This window comes from Lepisma saccharinum, chromosome 2 (genome assembly GCF_977018435.1).
Source record: "Lepisma saccharinum chromosome 2, izLepSacc3.1, whole genome shotgun sequence".
NCBI classification, from domain to species: domain Eukaryota; kingdom Metazoa; phylum Arthropoda; class Insecta; order Zygentoma; family Lepismatidae; genus Lepisma; species Lepisma saccharinum.
This window is the reverse complement of record NC_139230.1, coordinates 215,010,404-215,031,893: the sequence shown is the minus strand read 5'-3', so window position 1 is coordinate 215,031,893 and position 21,490 is coordinate 215,010,404. Positions and strand designations below refer to the sequence as shown.

Here is a 21,490-nt window from a genome sequence, read left to right as displayed (position 1 = left end):
GAAATCTGATGTTCCTTGGATGTGGAAGGAATTGCATTCAAAGGTATTTGAGAAGTTACGTGAGTTAGTTATATCTCCCGAGGGTTTAGCACAACCTGATTTTTCAAAATCTTTCAACATAAATGTAGATGGCTCGAAAAAGGGGATCGGTGTGGTTTTATGGCAAAATGGCGAAACTTCAGGAGAGGATCTCAAGATTATACAATATGCAAGTAGAGTTCTTCGTGGTAATGAGGTGACTTACAGTACGCACGAGATCGAATGTTTGGCAATTCTTTTTGCTTTTGAAAAATTTTATATATATGTTGCTGGAACAAAAGTTCATTTGTATACTGATCACAAATCATTATCATGGCTGGAGTCTGCAAAGTCATTAAGTCAGAGACTAAACAGATGGTCCTTAAAACTACAAGGATTTGATTATTCCGTGCATCATATACCTGGAACTTCTAACCAAGTTGCCGATACTCTTACTAGGTATCCTGATTTATCTACAGGCATTCCTCTCATCAATGAATTATACATGAATTATTTGAATTTAGATATTGTTGATGAAGACACAGTTGACTTTTGGAAGGAGAGTCAAAGACTGGATCAATGCTGTTCTGAAATTATATGGCATTTAAAGGGAGGCAATACTCCGAAAGAATCCAAAGAGATTTACACATTCCATGACGGTCTTCTGTTTCTGAAGCACTTTCCAGACGATAAGTGGAATCTGGTAGTTCCAAGGGAGTTGGTACCTAAAATTTTACATCGACTTCACAATAAGCAAGGACATTTTGGATATTTTAAGGTTCATAATAAATGCAAAGATTGTTTTTATTGGCCAAAAATGAAAGATACTATTTAGGAATATCTCAGAAACTGCTTAACATGTGCAAAGACTAAGCAGGCAGTCTTAAAAATTGATAAAGAAATTTTGCATGTACATACTACAACCCCTCACAGTATGCTTTCTATAGACCTTATTGGACCTTTACCAAAATCATAAGGTTATAGCTTTATTGTAACAATAGTGGACATTATGTCGAAATTTATAATGGCCTACCCTTTGAGAAAAGCTACAACCAAGGAAATTATAAATAAGTTCCAACTGCAATATTTTTATCACTATCCACTTTCTAAAGTAATTTTGTCTGACAATGGATCTCAATTTCGATCAGCGGAGTGGAAGAGTTTTGTAGAATCGAATGGAATAAAACATGTTACAACATCAGTGTATCCACCATTTGCCAACCCAATTGAGCGATACAATAAGGAAATAATCAGGCTACTAAGACTATACACAAAGGATAATCATCAGCAGTGGTTTAAACACTTAAGTGTAATTATTGGACTTTTAAACAGTTCGGTATCTGAGGTTACAGGATTTACGCCGAATGAATTGTTTCTGCATGATAAAGTCAAGAATACAGTATTTCATCAAATTAATTGGCCATCTGAACTGGAGAAAGGGACGTGGAAAAATAAATGTGTAATGGCAAAAACAAGAATGAAGAAAAGGGCTATAACCCAAAACGAAGAAAGAGGATGGAAGGAGTATCACAATCGCAGTCAACAATATTGTTCTTGTTAAAAACCACGAGAAGAGCAGCTTCCTTAATAAGAAAATTCACAAATTTCTGGATTTATGGTTAGGTCCTTACTTAGTTAAAAATGTTAAGAACAATTATGTGGAACTTATGTCTCTAGATGGGAAGAAATCTGTAAATAAGCAAAATTTGTCTAATGTAAATAAGTTTAATTGTTCAGCCGACAGGAAAACAGAGTTGCTTAAATTTGCATAAATAATTCTTGAATGTAGTTAGGTTAAGGTAACTACGGACACTTCTACAATGAAAAATGTTGGATATTTGCATAGTCAATAATATTGTTTATTTATTTAATGTACTGAATGCATGCAACTGAAACAAAATGAAGAATATGTCAGTCAAGTTTGATTCACGGAGATCATAGTGAACTGAAATAATAATGTTTGAAAAAATATAATTTATGTTTTAATTTAAAAATGCAATGTTCACAAGTTTCTAACTAAATGTAAAATTCTCGATATTTACAGAACTTAAATAAGTCGAAAATTTTCACCCTGGAAGGGGTGCGTATTGTGACTGACCCAAAGATGTTCATTTATTTCATTTATTATTTATTGTTTAATTTTGTGTTTAACATGCATTATGATATTTATGTTGTTATCAATTACTATTTTGTTATGTTCCAAAATGTTGTTGAATTAATAAGATGTATAATTAATTACTGATAATGTGAAATTGCGATGTATAAATTTCTATGCATATTTTGAGCATAGCAAGGAAAAAAACAGTAGATCAACAAGTGATAAAATATATGGACATTTTAAAATAGTGACGTCTGAGTTTCATTGAATTTATCAAAATCCTAATTGCTATTTTCGTAAAGAGAATACTATGATCCTTTGTTGAAGTTCAAGTAAAAGGCTTGCTTCAGGGTCCGGAAGTTGAGGAAAAATCAACTTTTTTTCTGACCCTTAAAAACAATGTCAAACCTGATACCATGTCCATTTCCCTTCAGTTAGAGCCTGATAACACTTTCTATTTTACATTTCTTTTGCATTTTTCAGCCTTTTTTGGCTTTTGGTTTATTTGTCAGCATTCTTAACAGTTTTTGTTGCATTTTTTACTTATTTTTGAGGTTTATTTTCTCCTCCCCTGTTGTTTCGTGCATTTTAAAAGCATTTACTAGTAAAACTTACATATCTAGATTTCTTGACATGGTCCTTTTAGTAAATTCACTATGAATTGAAAATACGGTCAATGGAAAAGCATAATACCATTCTTAACTGAAATGTTTAGCAATGGATTAAAATACTTTGTGTAAAGACTACTTTGAGGTTCTTTTTCTGGACACTATTATTGCTTTAATCTGTGGTTCTAAAGTAAAAATATTCACAATATTAAATGAAATTATACTCTGGTGCACACGAAGCAGAACTGTATTTTCGGATGATGTCCGACTACAGTATCATAGAAGGCCCACTCTGAAAGGATATGTATTGGTTGATTTGGTGTTTTAAGTCAACTTTATGCACACTAAAGCTAATCGGGACTGGACCTATAGTTTAAAGTGGGATCCTAACCACTGTGCAAGGAGCCTTCACCTGATATTAAAATGGGGACACCTTGATTACAACATGCTGTTTAAGAACATGTATTTATGATATATTATTTCTTAATGTGTGTTAACATAGCTTTTGACAGCTGAATGAAAAGAAAGGTCTTGCCAAAAATCCTACCAATCACTGAAAAATCAAGAAGATGAGTAGAAACATTTCTGAGGAATGCATCGCATAAATATTTACAGTGATTTAATGTAATCTTATATTACATTATTACAACACTTTGTACTACATAAATAACAATAGTAAAAAAAAAGAATCATGAGTGGGTGAGATTTGAACCTACGATGTTTCGTTCTTGACGAAAAAGCAAAACGAGACGACAACTTAACCAACTGCTCCAGGGGATTGCTAACGTGAAAGCCTGTAAAACAAGTTGATCTAAGTTGAAATAACATTTTGCCGGAGTTCTGAACCATGTTTCGCCACAGATCAGGGAAAAGATGCACTTTGTAAAATCATCCAGTATTGTGCAATTTATCTTTACTGTAATTTTGCCTAAAATCGAGAGAAATTTGCTTCATTGCATTGATATGTGATCTCAATTCTCTCCAGGTGGTGGAGAACGAGTTCAGTGTTTCCAACTGCACATAAATTCCCCTATTTTCTATTTCAGAATGAATAGTCTTTAAAAAAATCAACATTTCTATTTCCAATTTACGCTTTTTGTTTAATTGGGTATTATATTACTGGTTTAGGGTTTCTAACTTCATGGAATGTGAAAGAATGAAAGAAATTCACAAGAGCGTTTTTGTTTAGAAAGAAAAACTGTTGCTAAGTTGGATACTATTTGTGGACTCTGATGTGCTATGTTGCCAAATTTACGAATTCAGGACTTTGAAATTTTTCAGGGTGGTCAATTAAGATGTTGGTAGTTTACTATCAGTGAAATGTCTTACTGAAAAAGGTTTAAATGTTGAATTTCACAATAACACGTGTATCATTAGTAAAGATGGAAAAGCTGTTGCATCAGCAGATCTGACAAATAATTTATATAAGTTGAATACTATTTCAAATGTAGAATCTGTAAATCAATTGCATAAGGTAAGTCATGAAAATAGGTAAGTCATGAAAATGACAGGAAATGTATTCATCTTTGGCATTGTAGGTTAGGACTCAGAGATGCAACAATAGTTAAAAATCTTGGTAAAGGAAATTTAGTTAAAGGTGTTGATATTAATGCATGTAATGTAACTAAAATTTGTGAGGAATGTATTCAAGGTAAAATTTCTCATAAATCATTTCCAAAATTGAAAACTGAAAAATCAAAGGAATTATGAGATATAGTGCATTCAGATGTATGAGGTCCGATGGACATTGAAACTCCTAGTGGGAACAAATATATACTTACATTTATAGATTATTTTAGTAGGTTTACTATGGTATATCTAATGAAGAAAGTTGAAGATAAGTTACAGGAATTTGTACAGTATGTGAAAAACAAATTTAAATGAAAACCTAAAGTAATCAGAACTGATAATGGAGGAGAGTATATATTATTACAATTGAAAGATTTCTTCAAAAGGTAAGGAATAGAACATCAAACTACAGTACCACATACCCCACAACAGAACGGCGTTGCGGAAAGGAAAAACAGAAGTTTAGTTGAAATGGCTCGTTGCATGATAATTGATGCTGGCATGTACAAGAAGTACTGGGGTGAAGTTATAAATAAAGCAAGTTACTTCCAGAACAGGTTACCACAAAGATATTGGAGACTACTCCATATGAAAAATTGTATGGAAAGCAACCATACATGGGTCATGCGAAAGTGTTTGGCAGTGTTGGATATGCTATGATTCTAAGTCATCGACACAAGATGGACGTTAAAGGAAAGAAACTTGTATTAGTTGGATATGAAGGATATAAAGGATATAGGTTACTAGATATGACATGAGATAAGATTTACGTAAGCAGAGACTGTAAATTTATTGAAAACTCAAGTCATGTAATTTCAACTTTGAAACCTATCCAAAAATCTGATGGCTGTAGGAATTCTAATGGATCCAATGGATCCTGGATACATTAAATATGCAGAAACTTCTGAACCATTACCAAGTAATGAGCAATACAGACAAGCTATTGGAGCATTATTATACATAAGTATAAATACTAGACCAGACATATCAGCAAGTGTGTCAATTTTGAGTCAGAAGGTCAGTTGTCCTAATAAAGCTGATTGAATTGAAGTAAAAAGAATTTTTTTGTTATTTAAAGGGAACTCAATCATATAAGTTAAAATTAGGAAACAAATTTGAATTTGAAAAAGATTATTTGTTAGGTTCGCAGATGCTGATTGGGCTGGGGATGTATCAACTAGAAAATCAAACAGTGGTTATGTACTTATGTATAAGGGAGGTATGATAAGCTGGGCTTGTAGAAAACAATCTTATGTTTCATTATCTTCCACTGAAGCTGAGTAAGTGGCAATTGCAGAAGCATGTAAGGAAGCAAAATGGATCCAATTATCATAAATGAAGATAATCAAAGTTGTATCAAACTAATTAAAAATGAATGGGTTAGTTTGAGAACTAAACATATTGATATAAAATATCATTTTGTACGTGATCTGTATTATAAAGGTGAAATAACATTTAACTACTGTGCTTCAGACAACATGATTGCAGATACATTAACAAAACCACAAACAGGTATAAAGTTAAGAAGGAATTGTAACTAAATGAATATGATGAGTGAGTAATTATTATGATATACACTTTATTATTCATTGAAAAAAGGGGGGTTATATGTAGGGTGTTTTGTCAATAAACATATAAAATGTCTAAATGAGAGATCAAGAGTTACGAGGTAGTTCAAGTCAATCGGGGACTATTTTTTTCCAGGTTTAAATAGATGCCTAGGCTGGAGGTTTTGTATGCAGTAGGAACTGGCAACTGTGTGCTGTTACTGGTAGGTGGCGCTCATATCCCACGCTTCTGCATAGACCGTTATTCAAGATGGCGGACAACAGTGTGAACGTCTACATGGAACAGCGTGTTGTGATGAAGTTTTTAGTGAACGAGGACAGAAAACCTGCTGAAATTTACAGAAGACTTCAGGCTCAGTACGGTCATGAGACACTCTGTCACAGTAAGACATTTGAATGGTGTAAGCGCTTCAAAGATGGCCGTATCTCTATTACTGACGATCCCAGTCATGGTGGATCACAGCCCACGGCAGTCATTCCTGGGAACCTATAGTGTGTGGAATGTGTCTTTTGGGATAAACAGGGGATGATTCATTTTGATTTTTTACCCCATGGTGTCACTATCAACAGTGAGTATTACTGCCGTGTTCTGAGTGATGTGCATAAGAGTTTACGGAAGAAACGTTCCGGGTTTCATAACAAAGGGTGTTCTCTTTTTGCAAGACAATGCACGACCGCATACCACTAAACGCACATTCCAAACATTCCAGGAAATCGACTAGGGAATATTACCACCTATACCCCCTATAGTCCTGACTTAGAGCCAAGTGATTTTCACCTGTTTGGACCCCTGAAGGAATTCCTTGCAGGAAAACATTTCAACACTGATGATGAAGTGAAGAATGCTGTCCTACAATGGTTCCGCCATAATGATAAATCTTTCTATGCCGAATCATTAAAGGCATTAGTTAAATGCTGGGATAAGTGTGTAACTGTAGCAGTAGGTTATGTGGAAAAATAAATCCAGTTACCACACTTTGAAATTTGTTCTTCTATTTCTTAAAAAAAAAGTGCCCAATTGACTTGAATGACCCTCGTAATATACTACATAGGTTGTAGTCTGTGCAAAGCTGCACTATCGATGTTCAACTGTTTTGGTTCTCGAATATTTTTTTGTAGCACTTGTGTTCATCCGAGTGAGAAGCACAATAAACTTCTCGGAATAAACTGTAGATGTTCTTTTATTAAACTGCAGATCCAGTCCCGATTAGCCTTACTGTGCATAAAGTGGACTTAAAACGCCAAATCAAAATAAAAAAAAAACGTCAAATTACCAAGTGATATTTTGTATTTACACTAAATATCAGCGATTACGAAAGTCCCCTTTGTCCTTCTTTGACATCATGGGCGAGAAGCAGAGTAGAGGGATGGGGATGGTCAAGGGGTCCGCTGGCCTTCTAAAATGTCAACCTAAAATTCTATATTTCACACATATATTATTATTTCGGTTACAGGAATTTGTGATAATTGTTGAAAGGGCCAATTGAAATTGACATACATTGTCGCAGGAATGCGATAATTTCAGATTGAGGCAATGTTTTTGAGGTAGCAGAACTGTTTCTGAGTGAAAACATTACTTACAAGCATAATTTCCCGATTGTTATCTTAGCATTCTCTGAAGTGTCAGATGTCGCAGGTTCAAATCCTCAGCAAGAAATGGTTATTTCAATGTTTGTTGTTATTATTTTACTTACATAATTATAAAAAATAATAATTACATACACAAAAAATAATAATTTTATTCCAATAATTCACCATGCATCCTCATCGTCACGATTATCCTATAAAGCGAAAGCCTTAAAGGTAGCAAGGGGCGTAAAATTGGTGTCAGAAATGAGATTTCTGTGGATTTAGCTAAACATGGGAGCGGGAGTGGTTAGGAAAGAGATGAAGACTACATCTACTCTACATACGTCTTATTTGAAACGAAAAGTTTCGCAATTTGGGCAAATCTGGTTTCAAAAGAACTAAGATGGCAACAGTAGTACAACTGGACTTCTTGCAGTGTAAGGTTCCGAAGAAAATATATGGGCTATTGGGGAAGTGCCAATTCTGAGAGGGGGGCAGGCAAGGAAGATGGGGTGCTTCACGTGTTACAAAAGTCAACAACTGTTGGCAGGGGTGACTGTGCAGTGCGAGTTTTGTGAGCGGTGTCTTTCGTCTTTGTGTTGTTTTCGGGCATTGTCAATTAATGAACAAGCGTAATGTAGCTTGCTCCAAGTTCCGAGGTGGTGGGTTCGTCCTATCTGAAGAGTGTGTGTAAGTATCAAATTATGTATTTCTTTATTAGGCTAATGTTTATTGTGTCAACAACCAATGTTTGCAATTTCACTTCAGTGCTTAAGCCAACATTTTTTTTCCTGATTAATAACTTTATTAAAATCTAGTATCGAATTGCAGTCGTACCAGAATAATATTATACGAACTACTTGGAAGACATGGGGGGGATATGAGGTGGGGAGGCACTCAAGTCTTACGGCTCCTCCCTTTAATGTCCTACTGATAACCGGTAACACTTATAAAAATTCCACGCCACTGTATGGTGGTAATGAAGGGTAACAAAGAAAAAATAAGGACTTTTTCAAACTTTGCTTGTTAATAGTAGTAACAATGGATATATTGTTTTGTAATTTGAGTATGTCATACCTTAATATGGATACTAAAGTTAAAAAAAGACACAACCGAAATATCGTGTGTAGTTTTCAAGAAATGGCACGTTAATTGTTGCTGCGCATTGCTGGTCAAAATATCATCCATCAGGCCGCTAAAGGTTAAACAAAGAAAATAACCTATTTTGAGCAGCATTAATTTGAAGTTCCACGGTATTAAAATTTTCTGCATTAAAAGAAAGTAAATTTACATAAAAAACAAATTCCCTATCTCAAAATGTAACATGGAAATTCCATGAAAGCAATCACAAGCAAAACAAAACGACCTGTACTGATATTTATAAAGTATGTTGTGTTCTCTGTGAGCTACCAATATTGACAATTCTCTAGACAAGGCAACCTTGTTCTTATTTCTGCACTTACAATATGCTTTGCTTTCTTCAAAATATGTTGATCGGTTCACAAGTTATTGTCAGAAAATTACAGTAGTAACAAACTTACTTAAATTAAAAATTACCTACTACACTAAAATGGCAGAGTTGAATTGTGTACAATATGGAAGAATTGAATACTGTCTTAAAAAATATTGTGAACACACATTACTCTTTCCTTGTAAAATGAAGAGGGGGGAATGGCAATATAATTATCAGATATTAAAAAGTAGCAAGAAATTAACACTCACTGTAAGTCATGTACTTTGCCAGAAACTTCAAAAGAACCAGATTGTTTCTCTAAGTTATGATTGGTGTCTGTCAAATGGCGAACTGTTTCCCTCAATGTTGCTAACTCTTGAGTAGACTTTGATCTCTCTTCAGAAAGAGCATGTTGCAGTGCTGTTGTTTCTGCTTGCAATCGTCTGATCTAAAACAAATTACGTTCATTCTTTTTAACAGCTCATGTAACCAGCAAAAGAACAATACATTGTGATTGACACTGTAATCTTAAAAGTTACATTATTCAATGAAACAGACTGTAATTGTTAAGTGTTACAAATAAAAATTAATAAATGCACCACAATCGAGTTACACAATATAGCATTATGTAACTGCACAAAAATAACCAGAAATTTGGCAACTTACAATGGATAAAATGCACCAAAGAACACTGGCACAATTTTATATGGAAGCTATTTCTGAGTATCAGTTCAAATTTATTCCCTTGTGGCTGCTAATGCTGTTGGCTTCTGATCAAGAGGTCCAGGGTTTCATTTCCAGTGGAGGCATATTACACAGTGGGTTATATGTTAGTTTGAATTGCAGATCCAGTCCCAATTAGCTTATCTGAGCATAAAGTGGACTGAAATCATAGAAATGTCACAAGTGATTACTTCTGAGTCGTTTTAAAACACAAAGGACTTCCATAAAATCACAATGTTCCTGAGTACAACTTATATAGATTGCATAGTAAAGTTGAAGTGTGTCACATACATGGCTGCTTATTTACAAGATAGAAAATGACATTTTTCAAGAGTCTGAAGCTTCAAAACAAGGCTTCAATGAGCAAAGAATTACCAAGAAAAGTCGTTGGTCAAAACGTCATCTACATGGACATCTGGATAATTTCCACAGAGGTGCAAACAAGGTATTTTTTTTTTTTTGGAAGGAAGGAGCATGTGGCTCCTCAGAGAAATAAATTGCACCCTTTGACCCCTCCTCCTGTTAGGAAAGAAAATTAAAAAAGTAAATTCTTACCTCTTGTTCGGATTCAGATACGGACTCAATACTGGCACTATGTTGGACTTTATCATTCTGTAATGTGCAAATCTTAGCTTCTAATTCTTCATTGGTACATACAAGCTGAAAAAAAGGCAATATATTAAAATATCAACTTCCCCATCTGGTAATGCATACAAACATCCTATAAAGTTTCATATCTGTTTTTCTTCTGAAACTACAGTCAAGAAGACAACTGAACATTTCCTGCTCACTTCAATCCATGTTCCTTAACCATACAAAAAGCTCCACTCCACTCTTCCTTAGTTCTTATTCAAATACTTTGTTTGCCACCTGTTATGTCCTAATATTTATGACAAACAAAAATAAACATCTCAAGATTGGAACTTCATAATTAAATATATTAAAACTTGTAACAAGGTGGATTACATTATTAAAACTTAAATCATTCATAAGACACATAAACAAAATGCATATTCATTGTTATGCACAGACTATGTTCATTGGCCATAAATGCTAATTCACCAAATATAATAATATATTTTATAATAGGCCCTATATATATATATCTTCTCCCCTTCCAGAGAAAACAAACTTATGAGGGGTAAAACACTCTTGTCCTTTTTACTCTTTGAGATTTCCTTCTTACCCATCGAACTACGTCCTATACCAAAACTATTCCCTTGCTTCGAAGACGAACCGGTTTCTGGATCAATATTAATTCCCCCCTTCGAAGACGAACTGGTTCCTGGAGCAAGTCTACTCGTTTCCATCGAATATATACTTTCTTGCTTCGGAGACGAACTGTGAGCATTGCGTTCTTCACTGTTGCTTAGTTCCTGCCGATGCATTTCATTTTTAATTGGAGGATATAAATATGCATGATATGCACTATCGTCATATTCCTTAGGTCTTTCTGACTGATTTGAATCTCCTCCCGTTTCATGAAGAATCTTTAAAAATGAATAGTGTACATTTCTGTATCTGTCACTTTCTACATCTCTTACTTTATAAACAGCAAAACTGCATCTTTCAATAATTTCTCCTTTCCAATATATCTTTCTTTCAGGGCAGTAATAATATACTTTACTTCCAATTGAAAAGCTCTCACATTCATAATGAACATTTTTAGCGTCATCTTTAATGAATATATTACTTGCAGTGTCATAAGAAAACATTGATGAACTTGGAGATGTTCCAGTTGATGGCAATGGAGTATTGTTATGCCAGTGTATTACTGTACGCAGCAATGATTCTACTTCAGTATTTAATTTTCTAACATCCCCTTTTGGAAAACCAACTATACCTTTTCCGGTATTGACTGTTCTCTCAGCCAACCCATTTCCCAACGGTTTATATGGGCAGGAATGCTTTAGTTCAATGCCCAACCTTTGGCAGAACATCTTAAATTGTTCACTTGCAAAGGGTTGTCCATTATCTGAGACTAACTCTTTTGGAGAACCAAGTAAGTAAAATTGGCTTTTGAAATGTCTAATTGCTTCCTGAGCCGTTACATTAGAACATTGCCAGACATTCAAAAATTTTGTGTGAGCATCAACACACAACAGGAATAAATAACCTTTGAAATAGAAATGATCGACATGTACACGTTCCATAGGTTGCGATGTCGGTGTCCATGATATAAATTGTCCTTTTGCTGGAGCTCTTGCATTCATCTGACAAGCATCACATTTTGCAACAAAACTTTCAATGTCAGAAGTCATTTTAGGCCACCAAACTAAATCTCTGCAAATCTGTTTTATTCTCACTACGCCACTGTGCAGACCATGAATTTGAGTCAGAAACTTGCATCGCAGTGTCTCTGGCAATACAATTCTATTTCCCCACATCAATTCGTTCAGCGGAAATATATAACCATCAATTGTACAACAAATGCTAAACAATTATATTTTGATTATTTAATTTTGATACTTGCTAAGTTCAAAGGCGCGTGGCCATCCCGTATTCATTATCTGAATCCAAATCAGTTTCCTACAGTTAATTGTTTTTATGTATCATGCTCATTTTAATAGTTATTTATATATGTAATTATATTCTGCAAGAATCCTCGCATTGTGACATTTTGAATTTCCTTCCCTTGTGTCTTAAACAACTGAATTTCATTTGCTTATTTTTTTTCCGAGTGGAGACAGTGAAAGTATGAACACTAAGTTTGCAATGCTGTTACGACATCACTGTCAACAAAGGTTGCACCCGAGTATAGAGCATCGGTCCATGGATGCTGGATGGGCCAAATTTGGAGGGTAGCACGACAAAAATGACAATGTCCCAATTTTGAAAAAAGATTAAAAAAAACATCTTCCTTAAGTGTTGCTTTTTACTCATTATTACATGTAAAATTTAAATAATTTATTTTTGTTTATCACCACTTTTACTCTCAGATTAGTTTTTCCATGAATAGTTTTTCATTTTTGGGCATAAAGTAACCATGAAAGGCACAAAACACCTTAACCATATTTGTTATTATGTTTACTGTTTGGTGCCAGGTAAGTCCAAAAATTATGAAGTGTTTGGGTCCCAATTTATTGAAAAATCAGGAGTTTGATGGTGACAAGGATAAATCTGAAATTTTCACCACAGTTTGACTTTTAGAAGCTCTACATAATATTAAAATTTTGTTCAAGTACCATAATCTGGGGTGAATTTGTATGCTTTGATGAGTTTTATATACATGTACATATATATACATGTACATATATATATATATATACAGGGTGTTGCAAAATACCTGTTACAACACTTGGGAGGTGGTTCGACAAGTAAAAACGAGGAAAAAATGTCATGTGAAAAAATGTCGAAATCGGCACCGTTTGCGAGTGACAGGCGTGCGAAAATCGCCTCACACCATGCGTAAAGTACAATAACTCAAGAAGGAAGAAAGATATCAATGTCGGAATAAAAGAATACAAACAAAATCGTGCCTGACGAATACAATGGTGCAGCAATTGAGGCCCAGTGTAAATTGCGCAAGGTGACTCTCAAAGAAAGTGGGGAATCCCGATGGAAAATATAGGAAATTTACTACTATTTTCTACATAATGTTGAGATCGGAATGTAGGCAGTAAAAAATGACGACGTATGTCCACATGTCCCACTACTGCTGGGACACCGTCCCACACTCGGGAAATAGGAAATTCACTCGAAAATGACGCTATGCCGTCAAATTACGCTCAGATTGATTTCAGCTAATTGGTACAGAAAGCTCCACTAGAGGCGCTGTGAGTGTAGGTCACCTGTTACGTATTAGTGTTGGTGGATACTACGTAGAGACTGTAGTCGACCGTTGTTTTTCCTGTCTTGTTCTGCGTCTCGCAGCGTGGAGTTTAGTCTGGCGTGTGTGTATGGTTGAATTGCGCTAAGGAATACTGTACGTAGAGTACGTATTCCCGTGTTCTTTCTCGGTTTGCAACAACTGCGTGGACACCTGTGTGACATTACGTGGGTGCTAATCACGGTAGTTGTGATCCGTCACTCGGAGGGAAAGTGCCCCTGTTTCTGGGCAGTTCTCGAACAAGACAATGGTGGAGTACTCTACCCACGAGCTTGCTGATATGCATCTCGTTTATGGAGAGGCAAACCGAAACAGCCGTGAAGCACGTCGTTTGTATCACGAACGTTTTCCCAATAGGCGATTACCAGCACATGCACTCTTTCAAAGACTTGATGCTCGACTGCGTGAAACTGGATCTCTACTACCCCGTAGGTGGGATTGTGGAAGACCCCGCACTGTGCGCACTGTGCAATTTGAAGAGGACGTGTTGGACGTGATACGAGACCGTCCTGACACCAGCACACGTGTCATTGCTCGTACTCAACAAACCCACCATAGCAATGTGTTCCACGTTCTTCGAGAGGAGGGATTGCACCCATACAAATTGCATAAGGTGCACCACATACTGCCCACGGACTTTCCCCTACGCATGGATTTCTGCCAATGGTACGTGCAACAAACTCTTTCCATTCCAGAGTTCCCAACAATAGTTTTGTGGACCGATGAGGCAATGTTCACCAGGGACGGCATGTTCAATCGCCACAACAGCCACGTCTGGGATATGGACAATCCGCATGCAATCATTGTGCGCCATCATCAACATAGGTTCGCAGTGAATGTGTGGTGTGGCGTAGTAGGTGACCACTTGATAGGCCCGTACATTTTGCCATCTACTTTGTGTGGTGGGAATTATCGGGTGTTTCTACATGACGTATTACCTGAACTTTTGGAAAACGTGCCACTGGCAGGTAGACAACGTATCTGGTTTCAACACGACGGCGCCCCCGCACATTTCGACCGGGGAGCCAGAGCCTTACTCAACGATATTTTCGGCGATCGTTGGATTGGCAGGGGTGGACCTTTACCGTGGCCACCTCGTTCCCCCGACCTCACACCACTGGATTTCTTTGTGTGGGGAGAAATGAAAAGGCTCGTGTATGAAACCCCTGTGGAAAGTGCTGAGGATCTCGTTGCTCGTGTTAGTGCCGCTGCTGGGACAATTGGTGACATGCCAGAGGTATTTGCACGTACCAGACAATCAGTGCTTCGCCGATGCCATCTTTGTCTTGAAGTCAATGGCGGACATTTTCAACAACGTCTCTGAGTATACCGGTGTTTGTGTGAGCCCCTATCAGCACCACATAGTGTCCTTTAGTGAAATGTACGAGTGAAGATGCTGGATATCGCTGTACTTCATACCGTCGATCTGCATGTGCGGAGGTTGTGCGCTTCTCAGTGGAATCCCTTCCAGATGTGCTGTGCCTGGAAATGTTACATGCCATTGTGTGCGTTTTCTCGCCATTCTCCGTCTTCATTCCTTCGAGGATTACCCACTTTCTTTGGGGAGCTCTCTTGTAGTATATGTACAGCCTAACGACATGTGGCCATTGTTTAACTTTTGTTTTTCGTACTGCAAAGTAGTGTGTCAACATTAAGGGATTGAAAACTTTTTTTATGATTTTCCAGTATTTTTTTCCATTTGGGATGGTGTCCCAGCAGTAGTGAGACATGCGACAAATTGGTTTCTTTTCTTCGAACCGCAATGTGAACCGTGTACAACAGGAGATTTGCAGTTATTTTCCTATTTCCCGGGTGTGGGACGGTGTCCCAGCAGTAGTGGGACATGTGGACATACGTCGCCATTTTTTACTGGCTACATTCCGATCTCAACATTATGTAGAAGATAGTAGTAAATTTCTTGTATTTTCCATCAGGGGATTCCCCACTTTCTTTGAGAGTCCCCTTGCGCAATTTACACTGGGCCTCAATTGATGCACCATTGTATTCACCAGGTACGATTTTGTTTGTATTATTTTATTCCGACATTGCTATATTTCTTCCTTCTTGAGTTATTGTACTTTACACATGGTGTGAGGCGATTTTCGCACACCTGTCACTCGAAAACGGTGCCGATTTCGACATTTTTTCACATGACATTTTTTCCTTGTTTTTACTTGTAGAATCACCTCCCAAGCGTTGTAACAGGTATTTTGCAACACCCTGTATATATAAAAATCAAAGAAGGTAAAAGGAAACACTCACCGGACAGTAGAAAAATTCAAAATTTTCGCTAATTTCATAGCATCATCGGTGTGAGAAGAAATAGACGGAGCCGGAAGTTGGGGCACTGCAAAGTTGCCAGGTCCCCATCGAAGAAGAAGCGGTGCATAGAACGAAAAAAAACACTGTTTCGTCACCAGGCTCGTCGTAAACTGTGAGTGCGTAGGAAGAGTTGGGAGGGCGGGAGGGACGGGATGGTTTGGGGGGGAAGGTGGGTGAGGGGTGGGCATTACTGGGTGGCCTTGTTCAGGCCAGGTGGAGTGGTTGCACTCATGGCCGATATATAGGCCCTTTCCCATCTTTTGCGAACAGAGGTGTTGGTTGGTTTGGGTAGGAGATGGATGATCGCTACCCGGAACCAGTCGTTGAAACTGATGTTGTGGTGGTTGGTGTGGACGGCGACAGTGAAGTCCAGGTTGTGGGTGGAGGAGCGGTGGTTATTGATGCGGAGGTTGAGGGCTGTTGATGTTTCCCCCAGGTAAAAATCACCACAGATGTTGCAGGTGAGGATGTAGATAAGGTTTGAAGCATGGCAGGTCCCTTTGGGATGAAGGGTAAATTTGCCAGTGGCCGTGTGCACCTGGAGGGTGTGAGAAGTGATGAGGATGGGGCAGGTCTTGCACCTGGGGCGGTTGCATTTATGGGCAGGGGGGTGTTGGATGTGTGGTGAAGGAGTGTTGTGGACCAGGATGTTTTGGAGGTTGGGGGGGCGTTTGAAAACCACCCTGGGTTTGTCGGGAAATATGTTTTTGGTTTCAGGATCACTGTGGAGAATTGGGAGAAGAGAGTGCAGTGTGTGCCTGATTTTGTTGAGGTGGGGATGATATTGAGTGATGAGTGCCGGTGGGTTGGTGGCAGCAGGTTTCTTGGTAATAGTGGTATGTGAGGCAGCTCGCGATATTTGCTTGGTGACCAGGATGGAGGGATATCCACGGTTAACCAGGGCCTGGTGTAGGCGGAGGTTATAATTCTGGCGGGAGGTGGGTGAAGTGTTCAGGCGCTGTCCCCTGAGGGCCAGAGAGAACGGAATGGCTTTTTTGGTGTGGAACGGGTGGGAGCTGGAGAAGTGTAGGTATTGCATGTGGTTGGTGGGTTTTATGTGGATGGAGGTAGTCAGGTGTCCTCCCTCGATGTGCACGTCCACATCCAGGAAGGTGATCTGGTTGGGGGAGTGCGTCCAGTTCGTTCTACGCACCACTTCTTCTTCGATGGGGACCTGGCAACTCTGCAGTGCCCCAACTTCCGGTTCCGTCTATTTCCTCTCACACCGATGATGCTATGAAATTAGCGAAAATTTTGAATTTTTCTACTGTCCGGTGAGTGTTTCCTTTTACCTTCTTTGATTTTTACTTAGCCATTTTGGCCCTCCTTGCTTTTATCCATTATATATATATATATATATATATATATATATTGTACAGGGAGGTTATTTCAGTCGTCTAACATTTTATTGTGCAAAGGTGCAAAGCTTACTCGCCAGTCAGTTGCACTTTCTTCGTTCTCGGTTTGGAATGAATAGATTAGTTTATCTGGATACTTTAGCGAGGAGGAGAAAAAAGAACTAACTAACAAATCTCCATCAGAATTTTGAAACATGTTATCGCTTACCAAGAACTTACTTCTTTTTTGAAAAAATTTCCACTCTCGCGAAAATAGTGCTAACATTGCCACAATTTAACGTGGAAACGTAAAGAATATTTTCAATGTTAAGTGATACAAAAACAAAAAAGAGAAATAGAATGGGACCAGAATTGTTCAAGACTGCAGGAAGTACAGCATCACCAACCAACATCTATCTCTTCACAGCAGTAGCAGCAAGTATGTCTTCAAATAACATAATCAACAGTAAATGACTCAACGTTCATTAGGGGTGTGTGGATCCCGAAAAGTCGGGAAACACCGAATGGTCACTTTAAAAAGTAGTTACTTCTCAACGTTTTTGCATTGTAAGTTATTGGAAATTTTAAGTTTTTATTCTACAAATGCAAAAACAAACAAAGTGAAAATGACGTGTAGAATTCGAGATTTCCATGGCTTCGGAAATTTCCCGATTTGGTCGGGAAATTGCAAATTTTTCCCATCCCGAATTTCGGGATTTAAAAAATTTCCATCCAGACCCAAAAAATTCTGTCCCGCACACCCCTATTATTCATTAAGGCAAGAATTTACAATACCAGACCCTTCTGTAATTTCTATGCTATGTCTTATACTCACAACATAATTAGTTGTGATGATTTATCTCAAGTTAACATGTTGGGGTGATGTGAAGACATTGTTCATTAACGTGTAGAAGTTGAAAAATAAGCTTTTCAATTCTAGCAATGAACCACATAGTGGTTCGGATCCCACTTTAAACTGTAGGACCAATCCCGATTACACTACACACAGCTTACACTATCACAGAACTGTTCTCACACCTCCAATGTGACAACATCTCACAAGCACATTGACACATGTGCACAAGTTCAACAACTGAAGATTATCAGCTACATAACTCAGCAATGACAGAAGCGACAATGCAGGAACTCACAACACACTGGTGCAATGTTGCAGGCTCGACAACGGAATAAATACACTCTTGTCTGAATTCACTAAAGCATCCTAATTCACCCCAGACCAGATTACGGTATTCTTTTTTTAATAAAGATATTTAAAATTAAATTAGGCCAAAATTATCCCCTTTACAAGACTGAATGAAACACATGTTGAATTATAAAAAGAAGAACTGCAAAACATATATATCTTTAAAATGCATATGAAATATGAAACTATGTTTTAAATGTTGATACAAGTTGAGTCAAAAGTCATGAACTCTCTCAAAAGAGAGCCCGTTAACTTCAAAAGTTGCAGTATTAGTAGGCACTTTAGTTATTTCCATATATATTTTGTTTTAGCTGCATTTACTGTGAGCCCCATTTCTTTGTGCTGTAGTGAGAAGGTTAGCTACAGCTTCACGTAATGTGCTTGTTGTTCTAGCTATTATTACTACATGTCATATCTTCCATACTATATCATCTGCATTTCCCAAAATTTGCAACGATTTGTTTATTATGGTTCCACTAGTTTCTATCCCTGCTTCCCTGACAGCCTTTTCTAATGCAACATTGAAAAGCATGCATGACAAGGCATCCCCTTGATGTAATCCTTGTTTGGTTTCAAATTCCTTTGTCAGCTGGTTTCTTATTTGTACTCTACAACGTACTTTTTTAGGGTCTCTTCTACTAAGTTTGTTAGCTTCTGTGGGATGTCAAATTCCCTCATGGCTTCGATTAGCTCTTTCCTTTTTATGGTATCATATGCAGATTTAAAATCTATGTAAAGGTGATATGTGTTTATTCCAAATTCCTTTGTCTTTGCGCATATTTTTCTGAACGTATGTATGTGATCTGAGGTTGATTTTCCCTCTCTAAAGCCACATTGGTAGTCACCAATTATTTTATTTACATACGGGGAAAGTCTTCGGAACAGTATATTAGAAAAAATATTGTATCCAGTGTTAAGTTTGCTAATACTTCTATAGTTTACTGTTTGTAGACGATCTTCTTTCTTATACCGTGCGTTCATTTCGATCTGCAGCCGAGAGATCGGGAGAAGCGTGGCGGGCGGCGCTGATGGAGATGCCGACATTTGCGGCCTGTAATGCCCGCTTATTTTTATAGACATATGCAGACATTTATATAAATATTGCAAAACGATCACTAACCTGTGTTATAACACGCAAAAGTTCTTCTGTAATTCATCCAAGTTCTGCTCTTATATACACAAAAAAATACGCTTTAGAAACGATGTTAAGAGCCACAGATAATAAAACATTTTAATCATAGTTTTGACCAGTAACGTTATGCTTAAGTTTATATCCTTGAAAGAGTTTTGTGCCGATGGGGATCGTTTGGAGGTTTTGAATATGCAACACTGTATCAAGATTACGCTGTAGAAGAAACCGTTAAAAGTCAATGGTTTTCGTGAGCTTCCTTGCAATCCGAAATCTCCGAGCTCGAGTTTCTTGTTCCTTCGCGACAAGATGAAGACAGAGCTGTGAATATAGTGGCGAGCAATGTAAACCAAGAGCGTGTTAATTTCATACTGTGCGCAAGAGTGTTATTCTTGGTTACTTGCAGTTACTTGTTTGTGTTATTGCAGTGTGTACGTGTGTTGTGTCAGTGAGACGATTGGAATGCCAGCCGCAAGGTTCACGTTAGAACAAAGAATTCTTATGTATGACACTTACGTGAAAACAAACTCGTGTCGAGACGTGTGTAGGTAATTTGTACAGAAATTCCCATGCGTTTCAACTCCACACAGAGATACGGTTAGACATCTTGTCCTTAAATTACGAGAAACTGTATCATTAAATTTTAAAACACCTAAGCAAAAACGACGGATTCTAACCGAAGCAAAACTCGATGATATTGGTGCAGCGTTAGAACGTTCTCCAAACAAACCTCTACGCCGTGTTTCACAAGAGGTGGGCATGTCAAAATCATCGGCACATACAGTCACTAAGCTACTAAAATTAAAACCATACTCTTATAACACAGGTTAGTGCTCGTTTTGCAATATTTATATAAATGTCTGCATATGTCCATAAAAATAAGCGGGCATTTCAGGCCGCAAATGTCGGCACCTCTGTCAGTGCCGCCCGCCACGCTTCTCCCGATCTCTCGGCTGCAGATCAAAATGGACGCACAGTATATGGGATATATGATACCTTCCTCCCATTGTGATGGGATTTCTTCCGCAGATTAAGGTCTTTTTTTCTAATAAACATATGTAAGATTAAATTTGGCCAAAATTAGCCCCTTTACAAGACTGAATGAAACACATGTAGAATTAGAAAAAGAAGAACTGCAAAACATAGATATCTTTAAAATGTATATGTGACTATGTTTTAAATGTTGATACTAGTTGAGTCTTTGTCATGAACTATCAGAATATATTTAAATACTTAGAGTGTGAACATGTTCAAAGCATGATCATTATGTATTAGATTAGCTGCAGTTTCTAAACATCTGAAAACACTAAAAGCAAATGGCTGCCAAACCTAACTGGAAACATGAAAAAAATTAGGTGTTAGTTTTGAACACTTAAAGAATATAAAAATAAGTGGTTAAATTATTAATGTATTTTTAAAATGGTGAAGCAACATGGGTTGATTGAAATGGTATGGAATGACCCTTTAATTCTGCCATCTGGTCCATTGCTACTTACTGTTGATAATTCTTCAAGCAAAGTTTGATTCTGCAGCCGAAATTCATCCTCTTGTGCTTGTAACTTGTGTTGGAGACACTCATTCTCACTTAATAGGAGCTCTATATCCTTTGCTCTCTTACTTCGACTTATTGCTTTTTGAGCTTTCTGATACTCTCTCTCTAATATCTCCATCTTCATCAGCAAGTTTTGATTTTCTGTAACATTAATAAAAAAATCATCAATAAAATAAGTAATTTACAATTATTTACATCAATTTTTTGCATGCACACAAAAAAGGTAAGAAAATATGAAATGTTATCAAAGTTCAGAGTAAGCAAGATTTTCTTTTTTTACTCAAGGAAAGCTTTCCACAATTTCTATCATCAGACCTTCTTTAGCATCGCAGAATGAAGTGCATTCACCAAAAAACAAACACTATTGGACAGTGTTGTACAATGTTGCCATGAGTAGAAATTTTGAACCAATAAAAAGACAACTACATGGAAATATCGGCAAAAAATGCAGGCTTGGCCAGGATTATTTGGATGGCTCAGTCCGCAGGTGACTAAGTGCATGTTTGTAAGT

General features: G+C 37.3%; 1 protein-coding gene across 1 annotated transcript in view; it reads right to left on the bottom strand.

Moving 5' to 3' along the window:
* LOC145984311 (GRIP1-associated protein 1-like) overlaps positions 1-21,490 on the bottom strand; it is a 111,183-nt gene that overhangs the window by 71,339 nt on the left and 18,354 nt on the right. The window contains exons 3-5 of the mRNA XM_083117970.1: positions 20,924-21,120; positions 10,162-10,266; positions 9,153-9,331 (exon numbers count right to left, since the gene is read on the bottom strand). Of these exons, the coding sequence (XP_082974096.1) occupies positions 9,153-9,331; positions 10,162-10,266; positions 20,924-21,120 (481 nt within the window). The remainder of the gene's footprint in view (positions 1-9,152; positions 9,332-10,161; positions 10,267-20,923; positions 21,121-21,490) is intronic.